At 37.8% G+C, this 25,168-nt stretch overlaps 1 protein-coding gene across 2 annotated transcripts in view; it reads right to left on the bottom strand.

The window, feature by feature from the left end:
- PPP3CA (protein phosphatase 3 catalytic subunit alpha) overlaps positions 1-25,168 on the bottom strand; it is a 171,176-nt gene that overhangs the window by 44,059 nt on the left and 101,949 nt on the right. For both annotated transcript variants that reach the window (XM_077177193.1, XM_054633534.2), the window contains exon 3: positions 6,376-6,500. In XM_077177193.1, the coding sequence (XP_077033308.1) occupies positions 6,376-6,500 (125 nt within the window). The remainder of the gene's footprint in view (positions 1-6,375; positions 6,501-25,168) is intronic.

Genomic DNA, 25,168 nt, shown 5'->3' with positions numbered 1-25,168 from the left:
CAAGATTAAAGCAAGCACTCCATATTTAAAATATTGTCCGGATCTGGAAAGCAGGGAAAATAAGTAGAGATGGAATTTTTGACTTTTTGGCATTAGGTACTTGTTTACAAGTTGATTGCTCTATATTTGCTTATCATAGATTTATTTTTTCTTTTTTTTCTATGCTTCCTTTGAAGTACTCATAAGAAGCAGACAGAAAATAACAGAGAATCAATACAGTCTAGAAAGTTCTATTTCTCTGCCACTATTCAAGCAACCTAAGCCCACTATTCATATTTTGTGTTGTTTTCAGCAGTACTATATCAAAGGTTTATTTTGTTTAGATGATTTCTTTAATTTTCTCCCTTTTATTTTTCAGTAGTTCAGTGAAGAAATGTTGTAATAGGAAATAAGAACTAATTAGAAGATTTTTTTTTCATGCAAACTAAAGAGCAAATATGAGGGCAATGATTTTCATGGCTTTTCAACTTAGTGTCATTTATATACAAAAAACATTATGTGTAAACAACAAATCATGAGCAAACATTCTGGTTTTGATTTTTTCCTGCCTGTGCTTCGCATATCATAATTCTTACTGAAAACAAAATATTTATGATAAATTGTCCTTGTTGAAAATCTGAGCTTAAAGTCTTTAAGTATTTCATAATACTGCTTCCCTGTTGTCAAATTTTTAAATACCTTTCTTCCTTCAACATTGTCATCAAGAACATTCTCAACATCAGCTCTGCTGTAACTCTCTGCAAAATGTCCAGCTGGGACCTTACAATCTAGACATCTGTAAGGTATTTTTGCCTATTTCATTTCAAACTATCCAAAGACCCATATTACATATATATATGTGTGTGTGTGTGTGTATATATGTACGTATGTATGTATGTATCTAAGACTTAGACCCTCAAACCCCTCTTGTTTAGTGTCTTTCAGCTGTTGAAATAGCAGATATGTTAAGTTTGTAACAAAGAGGTAATCTGTTTACCTCCCAGCTCCCATAGTCAAGCTGTTTTCCTGCTGAGGTTCTGGCAGCCTCAGCTTCAGGAAAGAAAAGGTCTGTGCAATTAAGCACTGTGTAAGCCAAAGGCCCACATTTTCAAAACAGACTTGGGATTTAACTCCACTGTTGCATTCTGAATTGGAGCATTTGCACAATTCCACATCTCAGCCCATCCTGGAAAGGAAAACCAAAGGTCTCACAGCTCTTTAATCACATCTCAAGTTATGTGATTAAAACAAGGAACCTTGAAAAATCATCACCATGGCCACTTGAGTACAACCACAGCATCACAATGCTCACTTCTTGGTGCTCTGGCACTGGTAGTGCCAGGAAGAGAGAGATGCAGCTCACTGCCAGTTGTGTGGCTTTGCAGGGGCCACAAACGATGAACTCCTCCTCCAAATGACTGACAGCACTAGGCACACCTCAGTAGATGAAATAAAGTGTGAGTGAGTGTGAAGTAATTCGTACTTGAAAGGATAATTTGAGCCACACATTGCTAAGGTCTCTACTGATGCTCTGCGACCTGTGGAATGGGCATAGCTCCCACACTCTCTAACACACACTTCACTAAAATATGAAAATTGTATTACTCTAGGTGCACTGAAATAATGACATCATCACAACATCTAGTACAGATACAGCTTCCTAGAATGGAGTAACCATCCCAATGGAAACCGTGTACCTTTTACACACATAGCTGCATTCACACTACTGGGATGAGTCTTTATTACAGCATGATTTCAGAGACAAATAAAGATAAATTGCAGCTGTAACCAGAATACTCACATGAGATGCAACTTACTGCCATTTCTGAACTACTATCCCTTGAGCACAAAGAAGATTATGAATACTACTGCAAATAAAGAAAAAGCCATATTGTCTTCACTACAAGTAGGATTTCAGCACAATCGCAATATACTGTTTGCTAATGTTTAGACCACAGTACTCCCATTTCAGCCTTTAAAAAGAGTATCTGAAAAGTTAAAAAAATATCCAAAAAGAAGTACCTTTTTCAACCAAAAACTGACTAGGAAACTCTTTTTTGTAAATGTTCCTATAATTCTTATAGCTAGTACTTTCTAGACAGAGATGGCTCCTAACTCTCCTTTTTGGTATCCTGTGTCTAGGCCCCAGCTGTTCTCTAAGAAGATGGGTCCCACAGAGAGATGGCATCAGTGCAGGGGAAATGGTGCCATTACATGTTCTCCCCCTGCAGCCAAAAGGGGGTTCTTGGATGCTGGGGAATCACACTGGGAACAGCTGGCACAGGACCAGTCAAGCTGCAAGGACAGCCCTGACACAAACAGATGTTACAATCTGGGAATCTAATACATATAAAAATGCTCTGAATTTGCTGAATTTTCACAGCTCTGAGGAGCAATGCCATACAGAAACGAGATCTCACAAGATGCAAATTGTTGCTATGAAGAAAGATATTTGCTACTGGTCTACAGAAGAAAAGGGCAAGGAAATTCAGGATAATTCAAGTGCTAGGACTTTCTTTGCTTTAAGAGAACTGAAAAAAACTATTAAGTTCACTGCTGAACTATTCCTGATCAGCCCAAATTATTTTAAATCAAGCTCCTTACTGGAAAACATTAATACACTACAGCAACAGACGATGCTGAAAGGTGTTTATTTTTCCAATGAAGAATTGCAAAGTTCAGAGACCTGAGAGATAATAAACACACAACTTCACCAGCATTAACTTCACCCACTGTTTACTGACATAAATTTATTTATGTGTAATTCTTTTCTTGGGAGAGACCATTTAATTATTAAGAGTTCACCGAGTTCAGAAGCATCTCAAGTGCCAGATGCTTTTTTAAAATTGGCATTAGGTCCAGCAGTCAAATTCCAGACTCACTCCAAACACCTCACTTTGCTCTTGCTGGAAATACCACAACACCAGTTTCACCTTCTGCAATGTCAGTCTGTGCACTCAGGAAGGGAAATGTATGCATGTTCTGAACCTTAAGACATAACTCCACTTTTGTTAGTTTTGAACACTGGTTCAATTCTCCATTTTTTAACTTTTTCCTCTGCCAAAAATGATCACTACATACCTTATGATGGTCAAGCGACATATAAGACTGTATATGGAATTGAGCAAGAAAATAATTCAAACAGTTGGTTTACATATTATTATTAATGCACTGTAGTTGGTTTTTACTCTGTAATTTTCCTAAGACTGTGATGAAAAATAGTCTATATGTACTCTCCTCCCTACACTGGACAGCACTTGTCTGCTTTTCAAAAAAGAGTTTTCAGACTCGGGTAGAGAGATTAGTCATTCTCCCTTACAACCTATTCCTGCAGAACCACTTAGGCTCTAACTATTCTTTACATTTAAAAATAGCCCTCTGTTTTGATTATTTGGGTTTCTACTCTCCATGACCATAAAACTTATTTGAAAGTGAAGACTAAGGGGTTTCTTCTGCTCTGGAGTCAAACCCCTCGAACAGTGCACAAGCACAAGTGGGAAATGTTATCAGTTATACAGCCAAGGAAACAAATGCACTGTATTAAATTGCAGAAATTTATTCTTTTAAGTGAAGAAATGCCCAGGTTCTGCCAAAAGGTCAAATGGAAAAGAGAACACAGATATGGAATAAAGATTCCGTCTGTGCCAAGAAACCTTGTCTCATTCTACTCACGACTTGACATTTTTTAACTTTACCTGTTGGAACTTCTCTATCAGTCTCTCATCCTTTGACTCGTTGCTTAGAGCTAATATAAAAAACACCAAACACACCCCCCCTTCAAGCAGTGAAGCTCACACCAATAAAAATGGAGCATGCACATGAAGAACTGAGCCCTTGGATCAAAAGCTCCATAGAGCAAGGACCGACATTTCTGCTGAGTGCCTTATACAAATACTTTTCTCTTTTTCCCTCTGAATTATCAAGTGCCTTCCACCTACCTTATGCAATTTCTTTCTCTGTTCTTAATGATAATAGCTTGCATTATGTAGTACCTTTCATCCAGAAGAATCCCAAATGCTTTGCAGCCCACAGAGAAGGATTATCTCGCCCACTATCAGAACTCAGCTCGGTCTAAGCTCAATGGTGTCACTTTTACACTAGAGATCACACAGCAATCAAGGGGAATGCTTTAAAAACATGTATTACTCATGATTAGTACCTTGGACCAGCCACTTAATTCTTTTGGAAAGACCCCAGAACTGCAATACTCTCCTGTCTCCATAGCAGAAAGGGAAGCCAGCAGATGGATGGAAGAAAGATCACTATGTGATTGGCATGGCAGAAATATGAACCGAGGCTGGGGCTGTTTACCAGCATGACTTCCCCAGCACAGAGTACTGACAAGAGTTGGTGCCTGATCTATGTACTTAGGTCCCCTTCTCCACCAGAAATATCTTCCCCCTCTAAATGCCAAGTTGCATTTTTCACAATTTTCCTTTCCTTGTCACTACTTATTGTGCTGAGTTCATGCCTGAATGCACAGCTCTACATCTAAATACACTTATGAAACAGAAACTTGCCCTTCCTTTCAAAGATAATCTTTAATCAAGGTGACAGGTGGGGAAAATCAGTTATGTGACCAAAAAAACCAGTAGTGATTTGAGAACCTAACATAGAAAAGAAATAATATAAGTGACAGCTGAGATACTTCCTTGGTGCTGGCAGAAGCCAATAATGCTTCCAGTGAAAAAGCAATGTTCCTGAATGGAAAAACTGCATTCAGAATACAATTTGCTAAGTATGTATGCACAGGTTGCTAAATGAGAGATTTTAAGGGGATTATTGCCTATACATAGGCTGTTGTCTTTGTTTCATATGGCTTGCTATTTCTTTAATTGGCAATAGCACTGGAACACATTTTGGTAAACTGTCAGAGAAGCACTTGAAAGCTGTTCTATTTCTTTTATTAAAAGCCTATGTATATAGAAGTGAAGACAAAACTTTCCTCTTCCAGACACATCTTGTCTCAATCAAAGACTGCAGGAGATATGAATTAGGTTATCACAATTCAAAAATGGTAGTTCAAGACCGAGCTGCACAATGGTTTAAGTCTGTGCAGCTCTTCCTGCTCCTCCTTCCCAACCCTCCCCAAGCAATCCAGCATGGCAACCCACAGCAGTGATTACCAGCTCACTTGAAATGAAGTTTTAAAATGAACTAATAAAGGAAAAGTAGTTTTATTGAATCTAGTTTTTCAGAAACGTCTTACTTTAAACATAACACTGGCAAGATAATACACTGATCTGTTTTCCAAACACATAACTCAGGTGTGCTTGGTCTTATATACTTGTATACCAATATGGCAACAGTATACTTGGATGTGGGATGTAGAATGAAACAGCAGTGGATGTGTTCTCACATGATGCCATCTTATCTAGTCACAGACACACAGACATGTATCATAGGATCTATATTGCTTCCAACAGGTAATGGGCATTCTGCCCTGACTCAGAGGGAATTCAAGTCTGAACTTTTCACAGAAAAGATCAAGAGTTCAGCAAGGATTTCTGATTGACTAGATGACTTCAATGACTAGATGACCTCAATGACTAGATCAGCTATAACCTAGACAAAAAAATACACATCAGGTTTTATTCAGTAGTTGTGCACTTCATCCTGTCAGTTTGTAAAATCAAGCAATAACACAGGATAGAAGAAAACATCTAGTTTGCTTTACAAGCACTGGAACAGAGAACTTGGGTTTGGTATTTGACTCACTTCTAGTCAAAGCTGGCAGGTTGGATAGGACACTGTTTCTTTCACAAGCCAGCTAAAGAGGCCATTTGACCTCCACATTCTATGGCCTCACCTGGAGACTACGCCAGGTCTCAGCACCACCAACAGGGCACCTGTGCATCACTTCTCTGTGGATTCAAGTGCTGCATAAAATCCAGAGATCATGCTCTCCTGCATGCCATATCTAAACAGAACTTATTCATTCTCTCCAGCACAGCATGCTGCATGCTGGCTTTTTGTCCCATCTACCTCTCATCTAGTCCTTCCATTCTCCTAAAATTTCACATCCAGGAAACTCAGATCAAATAAGCCTAAAAGTCAAACTAAACTATGGGTCGCAGGTTAAGTTTTTTCTGTTATGTCTCTTTTCTAATAGCTCTCATTTACTCAGGCTATTTAGCTTTTGCAAGCTGCAGAGCACACTGCTTTCTGTGCAATATTTAGATGGCCACTAGTTAGCACCATTCTGTGTCAGCTTTCCAGCACAGATATAGTGGGATTTGGCTGCATTCCAAGCAACATTTATAAAAACACCACCAGCAACATTAACATGGCATTTGTGAAGAGCCTCATATTCCTGAGCTAGTTAAGATATGATGGTAAATATACAAAACAGGCTGCAAGCAGTTTTGCACCCAAATCCAGAAATTAGAAACTTACTTCAATGCTGAAGTACCCTCTGTCCACGTAGTCCCCCAGGAAGAGGTACCGCGTGTTGGCAGGAGAACCTCCCACTTCAAACAGTTTCATCAAGTCAAAGAACTGACCATGGATGTCTCCACAAACTAGAACAGAAGAGGAGCAATATTTAGATTCACCATGCAAAAATCATCTTAGGTACACACAATCCAAAGACGTGTTATGACAATTTTGTGCATCGTTCACTAGTTAAACAGTTTAACAGTCTGTGCCTTCAGGGGAAGAGTTTGGTTCTGCTCTCTTGTGAAACTTCAAACTCCCTGGTGGGTGATCCCAAGCATCTGCAGGAAAGCAGGCAATGCTTTTGGAGAACCCATGGATGTCTAAGCATGCAGTGTCAAAACCTGCATTGTTTCTTCTACTCAAAAGATAACTTCCCCCCCACACATCCCATTTAGGATCAAGCCTGGAGCTTTTATGGCAATGATCCTTAACCAAGGTGATGTTAATAGCTCTGACTGGTACTGTTTAAACTGGTCCTTCAGTGACCTAAAAAAAAAAAACAACCCCAAAAAAACCCTCTGATTTTCACACTCTAAGGGTGATTTTTGAAGTAACTGAAGAAAACCAAGGGTCCAGGATAGGCCTTATCATGCAGCAGCAGCCACCTTAAGTAAAATTCAGATGCTCTCTTTCAGGTAATGCTGTTGGATCCACTGCAGATCAGCAAACCTCACGTTTGTCAGCATGCCTTGGAGAAGCTGAAGTCACAACTCCATATAGACACAAAAGGACTCCATACCACAGCTGCAGCACCAAATACAACAAACTCCCAGTGCAAAGTGTTCATAGGCTACTGTCTTTCATCTCAGTCAAGTTCACATTATAGTTTTATATTTGTATCACTTTTCCCTGAATGTATACACTAAGATCCATATAGTGTCATTCCATCAAAAAAACTAAATACAAAAGCCAGAAAGAACCCCCATCCAACCACCCACTCCCTTTGGGTACAGAAAAAACCCACTGATATCTCAGTCACCGCTTTCATGAATATTTATGTGAAATTGGTGACAATTCATGATTCCTGACTAGCTGACCATTCTTCTGTGATAGTAACATGATATTTTACCCATAAAATAGCATATTTCATCTTATCACCACTGTGATACACTGTATAATCTTTTTACCAGTTGATTCCCCACTGGGAGTTTTAGATGACAACTTTCATACTAAAAGCCATCAACATTTACAATTTCAACCTAAGAATAATATCTGCCATTAATTATGTAAAATAAATACTATTTAAATTTCCAAGTGGTATGACACCACCACTGTTTCTCTAAAAAAAAATGTTTGTACTCCGAAGGAAAGTTTTTGGTAACATCTTTATTTGAACACATTAATCTACCAAACCAATACACATTTCTTGACTGTACTCCTCTGCATGGACACTGTGGGAAGATTAAAAACACGTGTCGCAATTTGATGGCCAGGCAATCTGCTCTCCTAACTTGCAGCAGAAAAGCTTTTAGTTACATAACTGTACAGTTCTACCAATTATCGCCCGCCCCCATTTGCTCCAACTGCAAAAACCTGAAGTTGAACAAGACTTACAGATTTTTAAATGGATTCAACTTTTTTAGTTTCACTTAAAGCACAAAGAAACTGGACTTTTTTTTTCCTTTTGGTATGCAGACATGTGTGAACAGGTAAAGACACTGGGCCCATTACAGAGAAACCAGAAAGATTAGAAAGCTTTCTGCAAGTACCTGCACATCCCTGAATTTGTCACAAGTCAGAAAAGCAGTGTGCAAATCAGTAAAAAGGACAGAAATAAAAAGTGCAGAGCTCTGCAATCCCACAAGTTGCAAGAGTCTGAATCAGTCTTGAAAATGGGTACTTGATAGATATTCTAGGTACTTTGCACAGAGCAGCCTACTTCTTTTATGCTTAGCAATAGATGCTGAAATGTATCCAGGAAAAACAAAACAAACCCCCCCCCCCAAAGATGGAAAGCTGAAAAGCCCAGCACTCAAAACTAACCTTGTCAATTAAAGTAGTTCCAAAAGAGAAACTTAAAATCAGCAGGTAAAAGCAGAGAGAGGAAGATGCTCAAAATTAAGAGTTAGCATTGAGGTTTAATTTATCATGGCCAAATCCCAGAGTTCCTCCTGGGAAACGAGAATGTTACATACAGTTAATCCAATTAGTATTTTGCCTGGAATAGGATGGAATAGCTTACAGACTTTACACTTTCCAGGTTTGTATGTATAGGCTTGAAATGTCCTTGTAATGTAAAACCCATATACTCATATTCTGATGAATAGCCTGATTTACAAATGAATATAAGGGGCAATTTTGCATGCATACACTACTATGCTCAATTTATCATTTGAAAAGAACTGCAACTGCTCCTAAAGCTATAGTTCTGCCACCTTTCTTTGCAACTCTAAATTCCTATGAACCTCTCAGATCTGGAAGATTTCCCAGGCAGTTGCATCAATGCTTTATCTTTCAATAGGTGGGGGCAAAAGAGACCCAGCATTATATTTCCATTCATAAAGGCAGAAACATCAACCAGCCAATAACTCTAGCATAGTCTCCATGTCATCTTGCAGCTTCATATCACTAAGAAAGAACTTGCAGCACTGTCCCCACCAAGAGCCCACAGAAGAGGTTCCATATCCACACTGCACTGCTGAGTCCACTACTGTCATCCTTCTTGTTATGAGAAAAAAATAATTAAAAGCACACTAGTTATTATATATTCAGGTTTACTCTCTTACAAGTATTAGTATTGAATCTGTTGTTCCTGTTAATTTTGCCAGACACATCCTGTTTTGTTACACCTGCACGGGCCCTCTTTTGGAACTGGAGCTCTTACTATTAAACAATACATGCAAAGAGGTATCAACATTCTTTCATCACTAATAACCAAAAAATCCCCAGCACAGTAAAGCAGGAAATTCAATTTTTAATGAAGATCTCCAGGATCAATGTACTTATGGATTTAAACTATGAACACAGGGAATGTAAAGCATGGTTTCTATGCGTGCAGAATTAACATTAAAAGCAGCTGTGTTCATATTAAAAAAAAAAAATCCAGAGGAGGAATTCACATAGTACCAATATCAATGATTTCACAGAAGTGCCATCAAGTCATGGCCTTTGTACACTCATTCATTTATAATAACAAACTAATCTGACAGCAAATTTTTCTCCCTAAAGAAGACAGCACTCCTGAATTTACCCAGTGCTCTTCAACTTCCTTTGTATTCTAAAATTGCCAGCTGGAGAACAACAAAACTTTTTCTACTCACTATTTCCAGAGTCAGTTCAGGCATCAAATTTGTTGCTTAAGAATTTGTCTATTTGAGCCTGTCAACATCCTACCTAAACTCTCAGGGCAGCAAGCTCTAGAACTGCACAACACACTAGAAATGTTTTAAATGTAAACAAATTTTTAAGTTATTTGAAACTAATGTCCTGATCTCCAAAAAAGTAATTCCTGGTACAATAAGAAAATTTGAGAAACACTAGTTGTTTGTGGACTCCTTAGAAATGTATCTCTGTTGAGGAAGTTTTCAAGGAAGACAAGAGCCCCCTTCACAAGATTCAAGTTCACAGGACTGCCCTTGCAATTCCCAAGAAATCATGTTTCTCAGCAGCTTTTTCTACTTGTTATGATGGGTATTTTGATCCACTACACAACCTTTAGGTAAGCAGCAGATTTTTTCCAATTTAACTCTCTATAAAATATCTTTCTATTACAAAAATAGAAATTGGATGCGGCGAGACACAGGAGAAGTGTTTTTGTCATCCTAATACAAATTAAATTATGTTTCTGATGGCTTTTCTGTGAGGATTTTTCTTTGATTTATGTCAAAGAACAAGCAATACTGAAACAGGAACCACTGATTTCAAGTGGTATTAGCAGTGAAGGAAATTTGAAGCTGAGCAGTGCATTTGCCAGTTTATTTATAGATGACAAATCATTGGTATAACAGTGATTTAGAGTGCAATGTCTACTGGCACAAATAAAAAGTCTGCGAATGCTCTTCACATACCTTCATTCAGATAACTAAATGCTCTTCACTATGTACAAACTCAGTCCAAAGATTATTCTATATGGTTTCCCACTCCAAATGGACATTAAGAACAAAATTTATATTCACACTACATTAAACATTGTCAATTTCAAAATTTTCCATGTGCAACAGTTTGGATATGCCGCACTTATTTTCTCATTTACCAGGTACATACTTAATTGGTGTAACATAATGGGCTGATAGTAAAATACAGTTACTGTTTCAAGTGAATTTTCATTCCATGAAGATTCGATCAAGATTATATTCTCATCTTCAAATGCCATCAGTTATTAGGAGCAGGTATGTAACACTCTATCACCGGCTCCAGAAGCAACATTTGCAAATTCATACATATATGACAATTAACAACAATCTAGCAAAGATAACTTTTAAACCACTGTGTAGGGAATAATATCCACCACTTGATCACTTGTTCTTTACATTCACTGAGCTGGAGATGTTTTTGCACTGAGTTCCAAGAGACTGTGCTTGAGCAAAGCAGCACACAATACTAAATACCTAAGGGAGGAAAACACCCTATTGAGTAACATTGTAGAATGCAGACTGCAAATCCCAAAGGAGGTTGCTTTGTACAATGTTTTGGAAGCATTTAGCTGCTTACCATTCCATTAGTGAGCACATGCTTCCGAAAGCTTACTGCTTTGCAAAGACAACTGATACTTACAAAGCCTTACTGACAAAGAAACGATTGCACCATGTAAACCTGCACGTGTCTGAGCAGAATTGTGGCTGGTCACTTGTACAGACCTACAATGAGATGGTAAAGAGGCTGCATGTCCAATGACAAGTATGCCCTAAACATTTTTCTCTTGGCAAGGAGTTTGAAGGAATGATAGGTTACAAAAGGCTAAGCGAAGAAGCCAAGTGGGAAGGAGTACTTACAGTGGCCACACAAAGGCAAAGTAAAATCAACTAAACCAACTTCTGTAGCTCAGTTATCAAAGACTGGGCTTCCTCAGAAAACTCATAAACATGAGGGAAAACAACCTCAACAGCTATATGCATAAAATTCTCATGTGCTTCAAGAACAACCACTGCATTGTTTTTGAAGGGTTCAGCTATAAACCAGAAGGCTCTGATTTTCCCCAAAACTTAATAAGCAAGTCACAAAGAAGGTTCACATGTCTTTGATTACGTAACCTTACAGCTTGAATGAAGTTTGTCAGCAAATGTGTTTCTGAGGAATACTATATATTGCCATAGCAATATGAAATGTTCAGAACACCACAGTTTCATTCCTTTTTTTTTAATCACTAAGGAAAGAGCAATTTTCTTCCTTATTTTCTGGAGAACCACAATGAAGAAGTACAAAATAAAAGAAAAAACTCCAGAGATTTTTACTTGCATGTGCTCACTACAGGGCAACTCAAGACACCGAGTTTGTGGTTAAGTTACATACATTGTTTCATTGCCATGCAATTCTGTTCCTATTTGTGAGCTGATTAAAGAACTTGAAGATTTCATTACTTACTGAGATTAAGGTCAGAATCATGTAGACAGCTCACTAAGTAACTCTTCCAAAGAAAACAAGTACAAGATTCAACATAATGGGCTTTAATATAAACGTTTGTTATACTAAGTCTATTGAACAACACAGCTCTATTTTCAAAAGAAGCATGATCTCATTCATATTCATATCTGGTTATCTAACGTGATTATAATAGGCTTTCATCTATCTTTTCCCTTCAATCACTGCATGCAAATTGATGAGTTTATACTACCAGAATGAACTGGCATTAACAAAAAACTTCAATCATGTATTTTCATAAACAGGCCTGGTTAGCCAGAGATAAATCCAGAAACCATTGACCATACAGGTACAGCAAAGGAAACCACAAAGGAAGCATCAAGGCTACATTTGCCAATGTTATTTGACTGATAACATTCCTCCCTTGCACAGAGGAAAAAATGGCAAGGAGCATCTTGGGAAAATCTGTTTTCTGTGCAACACATGAGGACACTATACTGTGTTCTGCTCTGCCAACACTTGCAACTCCAGTGTCTGTAAAGATCACCCACGCTCACTCCTTCTAATGGGAGTTCGTTTTCTCCCACCATCCCCTGAAGGCTAGAACAAATTAATGACACTTGATTTGAAGAGGCAGAGTGAAAAAGAATAGAGAAGGGAAAACATCACATCAGAAAAGACCTTCAGGACAACAATCATTAATATTCTCTGATGGAGGAAGCAAGAAAACCCCCAAACCCTAACCCATGCAGCAAAAGCCCCTCAAAATGCTAAGCCTAGAAAAATGTCTTCAGCACAAAGCTTTTAAAAATGGCTCTAGGTATTAATTTTCATGTCACAATATTATTTGCAGTGTCTCAAAACAAAATAAAAACCAGGTACATAAGCTTAGCAGGCAGAGGAGTGACTTCGTGTATACAGGAAATACCAGAAACAAGTCTTAGGAAACTGGCTCTACCAACTGCTGTAAAACCTACACTGGCAGAGAAAAAGTCCTTCTCTCCATGCCCCTACCCCAGCTGAATTTTTCAGAAGAGTAAATTGGTAGCACTTGTTGGTAATGAAGTACCAAATGAAAATTTTCAATTCCAGATAAAAGCCACTTAATGGAGTGGTAGTACAAAGGGGATGGTGATCTAGTGACTATTTTACAGATCTTTTTTTCCAAGATCAACGTAGGTAGATGCTTTCATCACATATATAAGATGCTGAATGAGGTCACAGAGGGAGAAACAAAGTGTGACAGGACTAAATCAGCCTTCATTCCCATATCCACCAAAGAAACAAGCAGCTCTTCCCCCTGCCACCCTCCCAAGGTCAGCACTGCCCCTGAGGATCCTCCTTAGTAAATATAAAAGCAAGTAAACTGTCATTGCCTCCTGTTAATGCACCCTTAAAATCAGGGAGCAATGAATATTCCACAAATAACCCCATCAGAAGGATTATTTGTGAGGAAATATTCACTGGTGTTTGGGTCAGGATTTCCAGCTCATATCCTGAGATCAAGTTTATTTTTAGCAATAGGAAAATTCTCTTATCCTCAGTTTTACAGATGTGAAAAACAAAGGCCCAAGGAATTTTAACAGTTTATAAGGTCACAGGTTCAGTCAGCAGGGATAACCTGAGAGGGAGCAATGCACATTTATATTGCTGCATCCAATTCAATGCACCAGAAGCAGACAGCTTTCAAGGAGGAAGGAAGATTGTGCAGAAGAAGCAGGCACAGCCTGGCCTTAAACACAATGTTCCAAATGAAATTTAGGGAAGGTGAAACAAGGCAAAATGAGAAAAAGACTTTTGAAGAGGAGAATCTCAAATAACAGCATAATTTTTTTTTCTGGTTATTTATTTATTTCAACTCTTAGAAACAGGTTTCTCTACAATCAGTATTTCTCTCAGCAGCACTAATCCCAACCCCAGTAAAGCTAAAACACAGGCAGTAGTATTACATGGATCCAGTGAGAGTTACATAAAGCCCAAAGAAAGCTTCAGTTATTTACAGGGCCATGATGGATAGTATAGTTTGCTCTTCTTACTACAGAATTTTAGAGCAGTATTACCATCACAGACTGCAATCCAATCACCTTTCAAGCACCCAACAATGTACAAGGTAGCAGAATTAGCATGTCAAGCTTCAGTATATGAATGCCTACTATCTAAACACCCAACCACAAAGCCTTCATGTTGGCTGGTAATACAGGTTATCCATTTTTACCTAGGGATAACATTTGCTGTCACAGTTTCCTCATTCTATGCCATCACAGCCCTGCTTGATGCTTTACCCCATCCCTACTAAGTGTTTTATTAAGAATCAGAAGCAACACTATTACAAAGAGCATCCTCCCTCCTTCAGTGCAACAATTTATCTTATCAGTGGAAAACAAACATTTGCCCACAATGAAAAACTGCATTTGTTTGTTACCTTTGTATACGTAGCACTCTGTACATCCCAGAAACAGAAGGGAAAATGAGAATGAAATTTCTCAAATTCCTGTGCTCTTAATTAGCAACCATCAGTATCAACATGGATACTAGTATGCCTCCTGAGTTGGAAGAGCCAGCACAATTAGCTTAAAGAAATTCAGTGAAGTGTAGCATTTGGGCTATATTCAGAGCCATGAATGAAAAGAACCAGCAGCAAAGACCTACTGAGCTTTAAATGTCAGTTTTTGCACCCATCTTAGTGGGCTTAAGCCATCACTGTATCCAGCCCTTCTGTACTAGGGGTGTTCATGTGATAGTACATGAGTATAACGTAAAGGAAAGCAAGCAATGTACAAGATTCCTCAATTCTAGTTTAAGACACAGAAAATTACTTTTTGAAATGATATAATCCAAATAATATAACCAACGTCTTATGCAAATCTAATTCTGGTGAAAAATGCTTAAGCTCTGAGGAAAGTGCTTTCAAGAGAATGCTCTCAAAAGTAATTTTTTGTCCTGGTAAAAGCTCACAGAATAATTAGTTAGGAGAGCCAGTGCAAGAAGGAGTTGACTACAATGATTTCCCCTTGATGAAAACATAAACATGATCTTGAATAGATGGCTAAATCCATATGCTGATCTTAAATCAACATGAATTATAGGATGGTTGGGGTTTAAAGGCACCTTTAAGAATACCTAGCTGTAGAAACGAACTGCTATCACTTAATGATCATTATGAAAATAAACACAAAGAAGTCATGTTGATGAACTGAATAGCCTTAATTATGTTTCTTTGCATAACCTTGTTATCAGGCAGAGTGCAAGCAAGTTAAAAAGGACTAAGGGCAGCACTAAGGGCTGTCAGTCAGGCAGATTTGGGCTAGCTCTTGCTCTGTGCTCCTCAAGCAAGCTAACCAGCCCCTGACACTATATTCAGAATTGTTTTCCTAATGTCTGGCTAGAGAGGGGAAAAACCCCCAAAAGGTCAGAAGAGGGGGGTGACAGGAAAGAAGTATTATTTTAGCAGACAGCTACCAACCACATCACATGCCTTAAGCTGTTCTGAGAGGTAAGAGAGTACTGCTGTTCAGAAACAGAGGTGAGAAGAAAAGGCCACCACCTTGCAAAGAGAGTATCAGGTGAAAAAAAATGAAGAAAAACTCTGTTACACTGAATTGGCATTTAGGGCACTCTTCTGGTCTGTAGTCTAGCAGTAACCTCAAATATGACATCTTTTCAGGCTCTTCAGGTAGAGTTGGTAAATACATTTTAATGATTACAGACCAGACATTCCAAGGGGAGATAAGTAAGTGTTTAATGTGCTGCCTATCACTCAAAAGATTTCATTGACATTTGATAAGTGAATTAAGTGTACATGAATTCAGTATCACCAACCAAGGATCTCCACACCTTACACTTTGCACTTGCAGGATAAAGGATTCTTCTGCTTGAACCCCAGACAAACAGATAATACAATTATATGTAACACAATCCCATCAGAGCACACAGCAAAATAATGCTTGAATGGGGCAGTAAGAGATGAGTATTTCCTTGTTCCCATTCCATGCAAGTTGGATACTGGTGATTTTTTAACACAAAGCTATGCTCACACAGATTGAAGATGTTAAACCCTTATTTCAGAAGAACTTTCCTCTTTAACTCTCTTGCTCCCTAGAATGACTCACTTTTCAGAAAGAACATTGTCTGCTTTTGGCTGAGATCCAATACATTATCAGTTTAAATCATAATACAAAATGTTCTTTCCAACTATAATATACTACAATACTAACCCCCAAACCAGCCATAGATTAGTTTACTTGTGTCGTGAAAAAAGAAAAAATCCTTTCCATGATATTAAAATAATTGCATTTCTGTTCCTCATCTCTCTCTAGCATGCATTTCCTGCAGCTTTAAATTCAGCTCCTAGCTGTAAGAAACAGGACCATGAAAACATTCCTGGTGAAAGATGATTTGACAAAAGCCATCAGGTGAAAATGCTCACAGTAAGAGTATCATTTTTACTAGAAATTTTAATGTAGCATGTTATTAAACCGTTTGTGATTCCTCATAACCTCTACATTTCAGAGAGAAATGCCACTTTTCACCACCTCTTACAGGCTGTGAGGTTCCATCCTGTGAGGGCTGGTGACAAGCTGACCTCTGCAGTATGTGCTTCTGTTCAACAAAGCAGAGTCAAGCAAAAACCCAAGGAAGTGCTCAAAACCACTGACCCTTATCAAAGCACCTCCAGGAGTCTCTCTGACCAGAGTCCTTCACTAGAACAATGAAATCATCAACCAAAATGGTGAAACATCATAGGAAGCTGAACTTTCACCAAAACAAAAGTTACTATTACAAAAAAACCCCCAAACCTCAAAACCCAAATGCCAAACGAAAAGAGTGAACTTCTCCACACAGTCAAGGCAAATGCAGTACGCCCAGCAGCGTTACTAATTTTCTTGCAACAAAATTGCTGTCATTGCTTAGGAAAACAGCCAACACACAAGATGCCATTGTGTTTTTAAGCAATCATGTCTGCATCTAGCCTGGATTTATATGGCTGTATAGGTCCCTTGATACTTACAGATGCTTAAATTTTACACTGTTGCTTACTACCATCCACATATTGTCAGACAAAGTTTGGACACCAGCACCTTGAAAGAAATCATAGCTTGTAATTCAATAGTCCATTGCTACAAGGAGTGGGTCCACTCCAATTTCTTGTTCATTCATTTCTTTATTGATGTCTAATTCCCTTTGTTTTCTATAATGAGTAGCTTAACAAATTGTCTTTTTTACAGGAGAAAAATAGTGAACCTGGTATCTTCTACATTGATGGCATTTATATTCATTTTTATGCATACTTCTAGCTATTCTATTCCTTGCTTGCAAACAAGCAAGAGGCTTTATTCCCAAGAACATGCTGCCTTGATGTAATGAAACAAAATCCTTTACCCTCGTTACACATTCCTTTATGAAACACCAATTGCTGCTGCTGCTTTAAACTTGTAATGGTTTTGCACAACTGATCGGTCAAATTTGGCTTTCAACAGTCCAACAATTTCAGGGAAACAATTCTTTTGTGGATTTGATACTGTCAAGTGAAAAATGTGTACTAAGAAAAAAATATGCTATTTGTACTTCATGGACTTCCCAGGCTGCTTGCTTCTCTTTTGGACTGCAATAACCTGGTTATTTGAAGTCACCTAGAGGCAGAAACCTTTCAGACACATAAAAATAATAAAATCCTAATGTATTCATATGTTTGGTAGAGCTTGCCTGTGCTTCACTGCAACGGTAGATATTGCTTGGCAGTCTCTCTTTAGCCTTTTGTATCTGGCTAAGTAATAAAATATTAAAAAAAATAACCCTTGTGGATCATAAACCTGCATTTATTGTATCTGAATGTTTGAATGTACTCCAGAAGTTTTATAACTATATATTCATTGAAAAGTTCATACAATATTTTTGTGTATCTATATTTCAAACTGAAATATTTACTACTGAACTTGGTAAAGAAAATTCAATAAAGACCTTCAACAGTCTGTCTACTATAAATAGACTGCTAGAAAGCTGAAAAGCATGTGACCAAAAGAAAAAAGGAGCAGCAAAATCAACAGAAGCATCTTATAAAAAAAGGAAGACATATCATTGTGACAAAAAAAAAAAAAATATGAGTCAGTGCAGACAGGACCTTTTCTTCAGAAAACACACAAGTAAGGTAATCAGGTTTTAGAAGATCATCACCCACAAAAGAAGATAATTGTGTATGTGTCTTTTTGGTGACCAATAAAAGCAGGGATATCTATGCATCACAGGAAGTAGAGCTGATGAAGGTGCTATGAAATAACACAAGTAGAAAAGAACAGGCTTTCAACATTATTTTTCTCCTTTTTCATGCTGTCTCTGAGAACAGACAATTCTAAAATAAAATAAAAAAAATTAAGAATCCAACAACTAATTCCCTTACCTCATAAGAATGCACATACAGCTAGGAAATACTTGAGGTTTTCCACCAAAGAGCAGAAATATATATGTTAGTCCTTTGTTTAAGAATTATAAGAGTCTAGAAGACTGTTTTAAGAATTTAAAAAATGAAAAACGTCATATTTGTTATTTTTGAATACTTTTCCAGCTTTGATCAAAGGTTCAGTGAAACTGGACCACATAGAAAAGACCTAAAACTCTGGAAATGTTTTGACAAGTTTTCTTAGAGGATGGAGGATTAGAAACTTGCCATGGACAACATTACTTCCATCAGCAGTGGACAACAGTTCATCTCTTGCATTGAGGACTGACCAAGTACGTGGCTACAAGGGATCCCAAGATCTGGAAGATGCTCCTTCAGTTCTGGAAGCTTCTGAGTTGTCCCTTCCAAGCTGAGCAAGGAACAATTTCCAGTCCTAAGCTTCAGCAGGAAAGAACTCAGGACTTTCCTTGAGCCCCTCTCCTTGATCTACTTTTAGAAACAAACAGCAGCAATAAGGGAACTGAAAGAACAAAGCCACAGACTTCTGCAGCCTAGCAAGGCTTCTGCAGGCACAAGTCTTGCAAGCCCAGAAAGCAGTTTTCCCCTTTTTTCCTTTTAAAATTGTTGTAACAAAGTTCTACTCCAGGTATTCATATCTGTGATAAAAAAATCCCAAACCAACAAAACAAACAAATAAAAACCCCAACAAAAAACAACAACAACAAAACCACACACAAAAACATCTATTTAATGCTACTTAAACTGGAGCAAGTTATCAGAAGTAGCATGGATAACAGTAAGGATCAGATGTGCTTTGCATTGGAGCAATGATTCTTAACATTTCCTGTACTCCCTGTCACATAGATCTCATTTGCTTACCAGTGTCTCAGAAAAAAACACCTCCAGAAATACTTGTAAAAGAGAACAAAATACTTAAATAAGCAATGCTTGTTTTCTTTGTGGGTTTGGTACTCAAAGTTAGTAAATATCATTGTCTTGTTTTGCTTTAATTATACTGTCCTTTTGGGCACGGAGGATGATGTTGTGAAATGCTAAAAGTCTCACACCCTTGGAAAGGCATTACAACATAGTGTCATTAAGAACTGGACTAACGCTGACATCTTCCTGTAGATCATTCATAATCATGATTTGTGGGATTATTTCACACCTGACTAGCAAAAATGCTTTTCTGTATTGAGGTTCCATGTTCAACACAGGTTTTTATTTGCCACCTACAAGAACAGTATTCTATGAAGTTCTTTTTTTAAGTAAAAGGGATTTAAGGTAATTTTTCAGTGGACTGCAGCACTGCTGTGGTTTTCAAGGCAGCCCTTGAACATGGATGCTTTAATTATCTAAGCTCATTAACTAGAAAGATATAAATCATCATTACAGCAGGAAACAGAGTGCAACATTTAAAACTCAATTAGCAACAACGCAAGCAAGTGGTAGGCTGCAAAACCTGGCTTTTCTGTCAAATTAAAGATTTAATAGAAGTATCAGCACCTGCCTCTCTTGCTACTTTAGTCCTGGATTATCAGGAGCTATTTCTCTGTTGTAAATGGCAACAGTAAAAGAGTTTATTTGGTAGCTTAAAAGGCCATTTCTATTCCTTGTACCTTCGCTTGAGTTTTTATAATTCTTATCTACAGTACTCTAATATTCTTTATTGGCTGATGCAGTTTTTGAGCTGCTAACTAGCATGAAGTCATTTTGCTAGCACTTGTAAAAACAGAAAGCTATTTAATATTAAGAGTGTATGTTGGTTTTTAAATACATTAATTCACTAAACTTCTAGCAATGGAAAATTCACATTTTGAAATTGCTGATGGATACATTCCTCAAACCAGAGAAACAGAGTGTCAAGAGAAGAGGAAAGCACAAAGTGTAAAATGAATAATTTCTAAACTGCAAGAAGTCACTTTACCTGTTCTTCAAACTCCCTTCACAAACAAAGTGATCATTCTACAAAAAAGAATGGTAATTTTCTGCATTCAGGAAGAAACAAAAAAGGCTGTATTTTTTTTCAAAGAGCATGTGTATCCTGAGCAAAATACATATTAAATAACACAAAAACATTTGTTTCTGCTACCTGGTTAGGTAATTATTATAGAATAAAAAGGGTGCCTAAACACAGAGGGAAAATATATTGATTTAATCACAGTTTAGCTGTCTTTTCCTGCCCGTTTAGGAATGGAGACAGTGAGGGGTTCAGTGTGACAAATTAAGACTTTGCAAGAAATTACCTAAAGAGCAACACTAAGGAAAAAAATATGATCATGCAAATATATCTATACACTTTTGAAATAAAATATAGGTACAGTGTTAAAATTGTTCTGAATACATCCTTTACAACTGCGATTTCCTACTTTGGCTTTTCTCTTCCCCTTGTGCTTAATTTCACCTTCTTTTTCAATATGTCAGGACAAAGACAGGAGAGCTACAGCAGGAGAGAAGGAAAGGAACAGTTTTCTAGGCCCCTGTCTTGTCTTGACACTGGGACTGCATCAAAACCTGTGACACACAGAATTGATTTGCAGTCTCAGGGTTGGAACAAGTTCACACTTAACTGAAAGGCCAAGAATAAATGAAGTACAGATGTGAAAAAAAAATAATTCCTGAATAGAATTTTGAGACAACAGATGTCATCTAATAATCTACTTGTTTTTACAGGTAAATTATAAAAAAATAAAATATGGTGTATTTAAATATTTTAAAATAAATTTTCAAATATTAAAATACACTGTATTTTATTTTTTGAACTATGTAAGCCAGAAAAAATCTGCCATTCTGAAAGGAATGAATAAACAAACCCAGTGCATATTCCAAGTCAGAATCAAGTTTCGTGCTTAGTTCAAGACATTTTTTACAGAAAACGAGTCCTCTGTAATCGTCAGTCAAATGCTACCCATGTACGTGAGTCACATACAGATTTTGCATCCCAGACAAAAATTCTCCCTCATTGCTGCTGTATTATTAGACAGATACTTATGTCAACAGAAAATAAAAACAAAAAGAGAAGTATGTTGTGGTTTTCAGTGAAAACCATCAGGGAAAAAAAAGGTGAAAAATAGCACAGGAGGCTGCAAAACCGCATTGAAGTTTAATACCCTCTCCAAGCCTTTAAACTGTGCTAAGTCCTGTAATTCTTATGCTTTATCTATCAAGAAAAGGTGCATCAGCTCAGACTCTGATTTGGTATGAATCAAGCATCTGTAAGAGTCAGCATCAAGGGCTCCTCCTCATGAAGGCAGCATCCCCTCTTGCACAGGACTTGCCCTGCAGCACCACAGGTGACATGCTCATGGTGGCACTGCAATGACTGCTTTGCAGCCAGGTCATCCTGCCTTGTGCTGCTGGCCTGAGCAAGGACCAGACTGCACAGCCAGTGGACTCAGGAACTGCTGGAAAACATCTGATGGCCTACAGCAGGTGCTATTCCTTTCCACAACTATCTACATCTCCTTTTTTCTTGTTGAGAAAATAAAAATGCTTCTTCAGAAAGACTTTGTGCTGTTAGTTAATCAATGCATAGTACTCACAATGCAAAATGGCTGTCAAACATTAGGTGGCTATTTTGCAATAAAGTAAGGCAATATCTACTGGCTGCACTTCAAATTCATTTTTAGGATTGTGAAGGGCAGTGTCCATATAATGCACATCCATAAAATGTCCATATAACACAGGGGTAAGGTACCATGCTACACTGAGGAGCCCCATTTACACTAGCCACTAAACTGAGCAGGTGCACAGCCTACAATACAATACACTCAGCCCTCACTTCAGAAACCCATCCAAATTCTTTTTCCTCTCAATTCAGCTTTATTTGATTTTCCCATTCAAACTTAATTCTGCTTCTCTGCACCTCTGGGGGAAGCAGTTCCTGCTGTATTAGGTTTAGAGAGGGCATGCCTGATGTTAATACTGCATGGGAATGCACCAGACAGACACATTATTAGAAAAGGATTTACAGCATTTCCAGTTGAAAATAAACAATGTAAACCAGAAATTACTAAATCTAAACAAAATCTGTTTGCAAGATGCCTTGGCATGAACAAGATTTAACTAAAGCATCCTGAATACTACCTGTTTTTACAACTAATTATCAACAAGTGTCATTAGATCATTTCCTTCACCTCAGCTGTTCATCTCAAGGGTTTACCTTTGGCAGGGTGACAGCAAAAGGAAGCTTAAAAAATCCACTTACTCCAAGCTTAGAGTCAACTTTTGCTCAGAAAGCTGAAGTCCACAGCTCAAAATACAATCTACTGTGTAGCACAATAACTTTAGAACACCATTATTATTTAACTTAGACTTGTAACAATTACAGTGGGTATGACTAAAAATCCCCAGAAGGACCTGAGATACTGGATAAAACATCATCTTATAGATTTGAAATAAAGGAAATTAAAGACCCATACAGTAAAACTTTACTATCATAAAGTAAAGATTTAATATAATCAGTGGCATAATCAATACATAATTTAGTACTAAGCAAGGTGAGCTATCACAGACTGAAGACAGATCAAGAGACTGTACAACTAAATGGAGAGTTCACAGGAGGTAACATGCTCCTCCTGCTCCAATCTCCTTTGTCCTGTCAGTGCCTCTCAAATGCTCTAATCCATGAATGGATCAAAGCTGTATTAGAGATTAACAGCAGCTGGCCAGTAGGAATAGGGAATCTCCCCAAGAAACAATGTAGCTTGCTCCAACCTCTGCAATCAAACCAGTGCAGGTATCCATGCTAACTTGTTTGGCCAATGACTCCTGGCTTCCCTGCAGCAGATCACTGCAACTGCAGGTAGGAAGAAAAAAGTTTCCAGACGGGAGCTTTCACTCACAGGTGAGAAGTGGACACTGAGGGAGGCACCTAACTCGAGTGGGTGGTGGTGGGGATGGCTTGGTTTTGCCTACCCGTACACTCACTAGTAGAGAACACACACAAGTTAAAGCAAGCGGACTGCCAGCAAACTGACAAGCCCCAAACAAGCATATAAGCAATGACTAGAGAGGAATCATTCCCCCCAGTCTTATGAAATACTATCCCAGTTACATCAGCTCTGTAGAATCTGGACAGTGTTACTGAATGGTATGTTGCTCTGTGCAGCTTATGTTGCTATCCCTCAAAAAATCTCTTATCGCACACTCTAAGATGGAGAAGAATCCCATTAGCATTTCTATTAAAAGGGCTTTGAAACCAAACTCTGGAGTTAACAAGCATGAAACATCAACCACAAAACACATCTAAAAAGCTTTTGGTTTCCCAGGAGGGTTTTGGCTTTTTTTCCTCGCTACTTTCCTTAACAGCAAATCAAATAATAATAACAAATGGTTCTGATAATTAAATGCCTCCACATGTTACTGGAGGCGTTCATTTCATTGCACTTACATAGAAGTACAATAACTGTATGGTATGCTGCAGCAGAGTTTATTCAAGTGTACTTCCTCAGGAAAGAAAATTATTAACTTACCAGATGCAACAGATACTGACATTTCTCCATTATCAGGATCAACCAAAACACAACATAACGCAAATTATCATATACTAACCTAAACTCCTACATTAAAGAAAAAAAACCAAGAGCTATAAATAAAAAGACCTATTTCTCACCTGACCACATTTCCTAACTATATATCCCTAGAACTGTAAAGGAATTTCAACAATATCTTTTTCACTTCAAAGACTTAACTCACATCTTCACGTAATAACTTCTGCTTGGACTCATAAAAAGGACTTGGTAGGCTATGTTGGCTTTCCAAAACAAAAGCTAAAGATTCAAAAAAAAAAATTCACAAAAGACAGCATGTTGCCTAATGACTGCTAATAGAGGACTAGGCAGGCTACAGTAAAGGACCAAAAAACCAAAACAAACAAAACCCAACAAATTTAAGTACCACAGAAAACATTTCTTCGTCCGTATTATTATTGTAAAGAAAGTCTCCATGACTTTACAACACTGACAGTCATAAGAGAAGAAAATAACTTTCAAGACAGAGCCTAGAAAAGTGCAATGACTTTGAAAACCTCATAAAACTAATTAAAATGCTTCAAAAATATCAGTATCCATCTTCTTACTACTCTTAATTACTCATAATCACTGTTACTTAATAGTAAGCAATCTTATACTGGAATTTGTCCTCTATATTTCCCTTACTGAACTGACTTAACAAATTATATACCAGAACTGTAATTTACTTCATGGGTTGTAAAAAGCTGACTACCTTTCCACCTTTGACAATTTTGCATCTTTCTGACTCATGGTGATACAAGAGCACAATTCACTTGCAGAAATAAATCTGTATCTCCTTCAAATAAGCTCCTTGCAATTCATTCCCCCAACACATAATAGCAAGGTTTATAACCCCAGCGGGAGGCTGGGTTAATAGCACTGCTTTTCCCACATGGGAACAGCAGCTGTGAGAACATGTGTACTAGCATACTCAAAACATGCAATTATTAGTTTGAATAAGATACCAAAGTGTTAAAATACCTTAATGGGGAAAAAAATAACTTCATTTGGATGCTGAATGATCCACAGTGAAGACATATCATTTTCCTTTTTTTAACTCCCAAATTGATAGCATCCTCTTCTGGCACAAATTGTTGTTATTAGTCACAGAAGCTTTTTTAAGATTTATTTATTAAGTCAAATTTCTCCAGCCAAGAAATCACAGGGATGTAACCTCATCAGCATGAAGAACAGATGGACATTCCCAATAGGGTCTCCTATTCCTCCCCAAGCCCAGCCTCCTCTTCCCAGCATGGTCAATATTCTTAAGTGATGGTATAGAGGTTTGGCTGCCAGCACTACTACCCATGTGCTCAATTTGCAGAGT

This window comes from Agelaius phoeniceus, chromosome 4 (genome assembly GCF_051311805.1).
Source record: "Agelaius phoeniceus isolate bAgePho1 chromosome 4, bAgePho1.hap1, whole genome shotgun sequence".
NCBI lineage: Eukaryota > Metazoa > Chordata > Aves > Passeriformes > Icteridae > Agelaius > Agelaius phoeniceus.
Note: the sequence above shows the minus strand (reverse complement) of the source record. Positions and strands in the feature narration are given on the sequence as shown.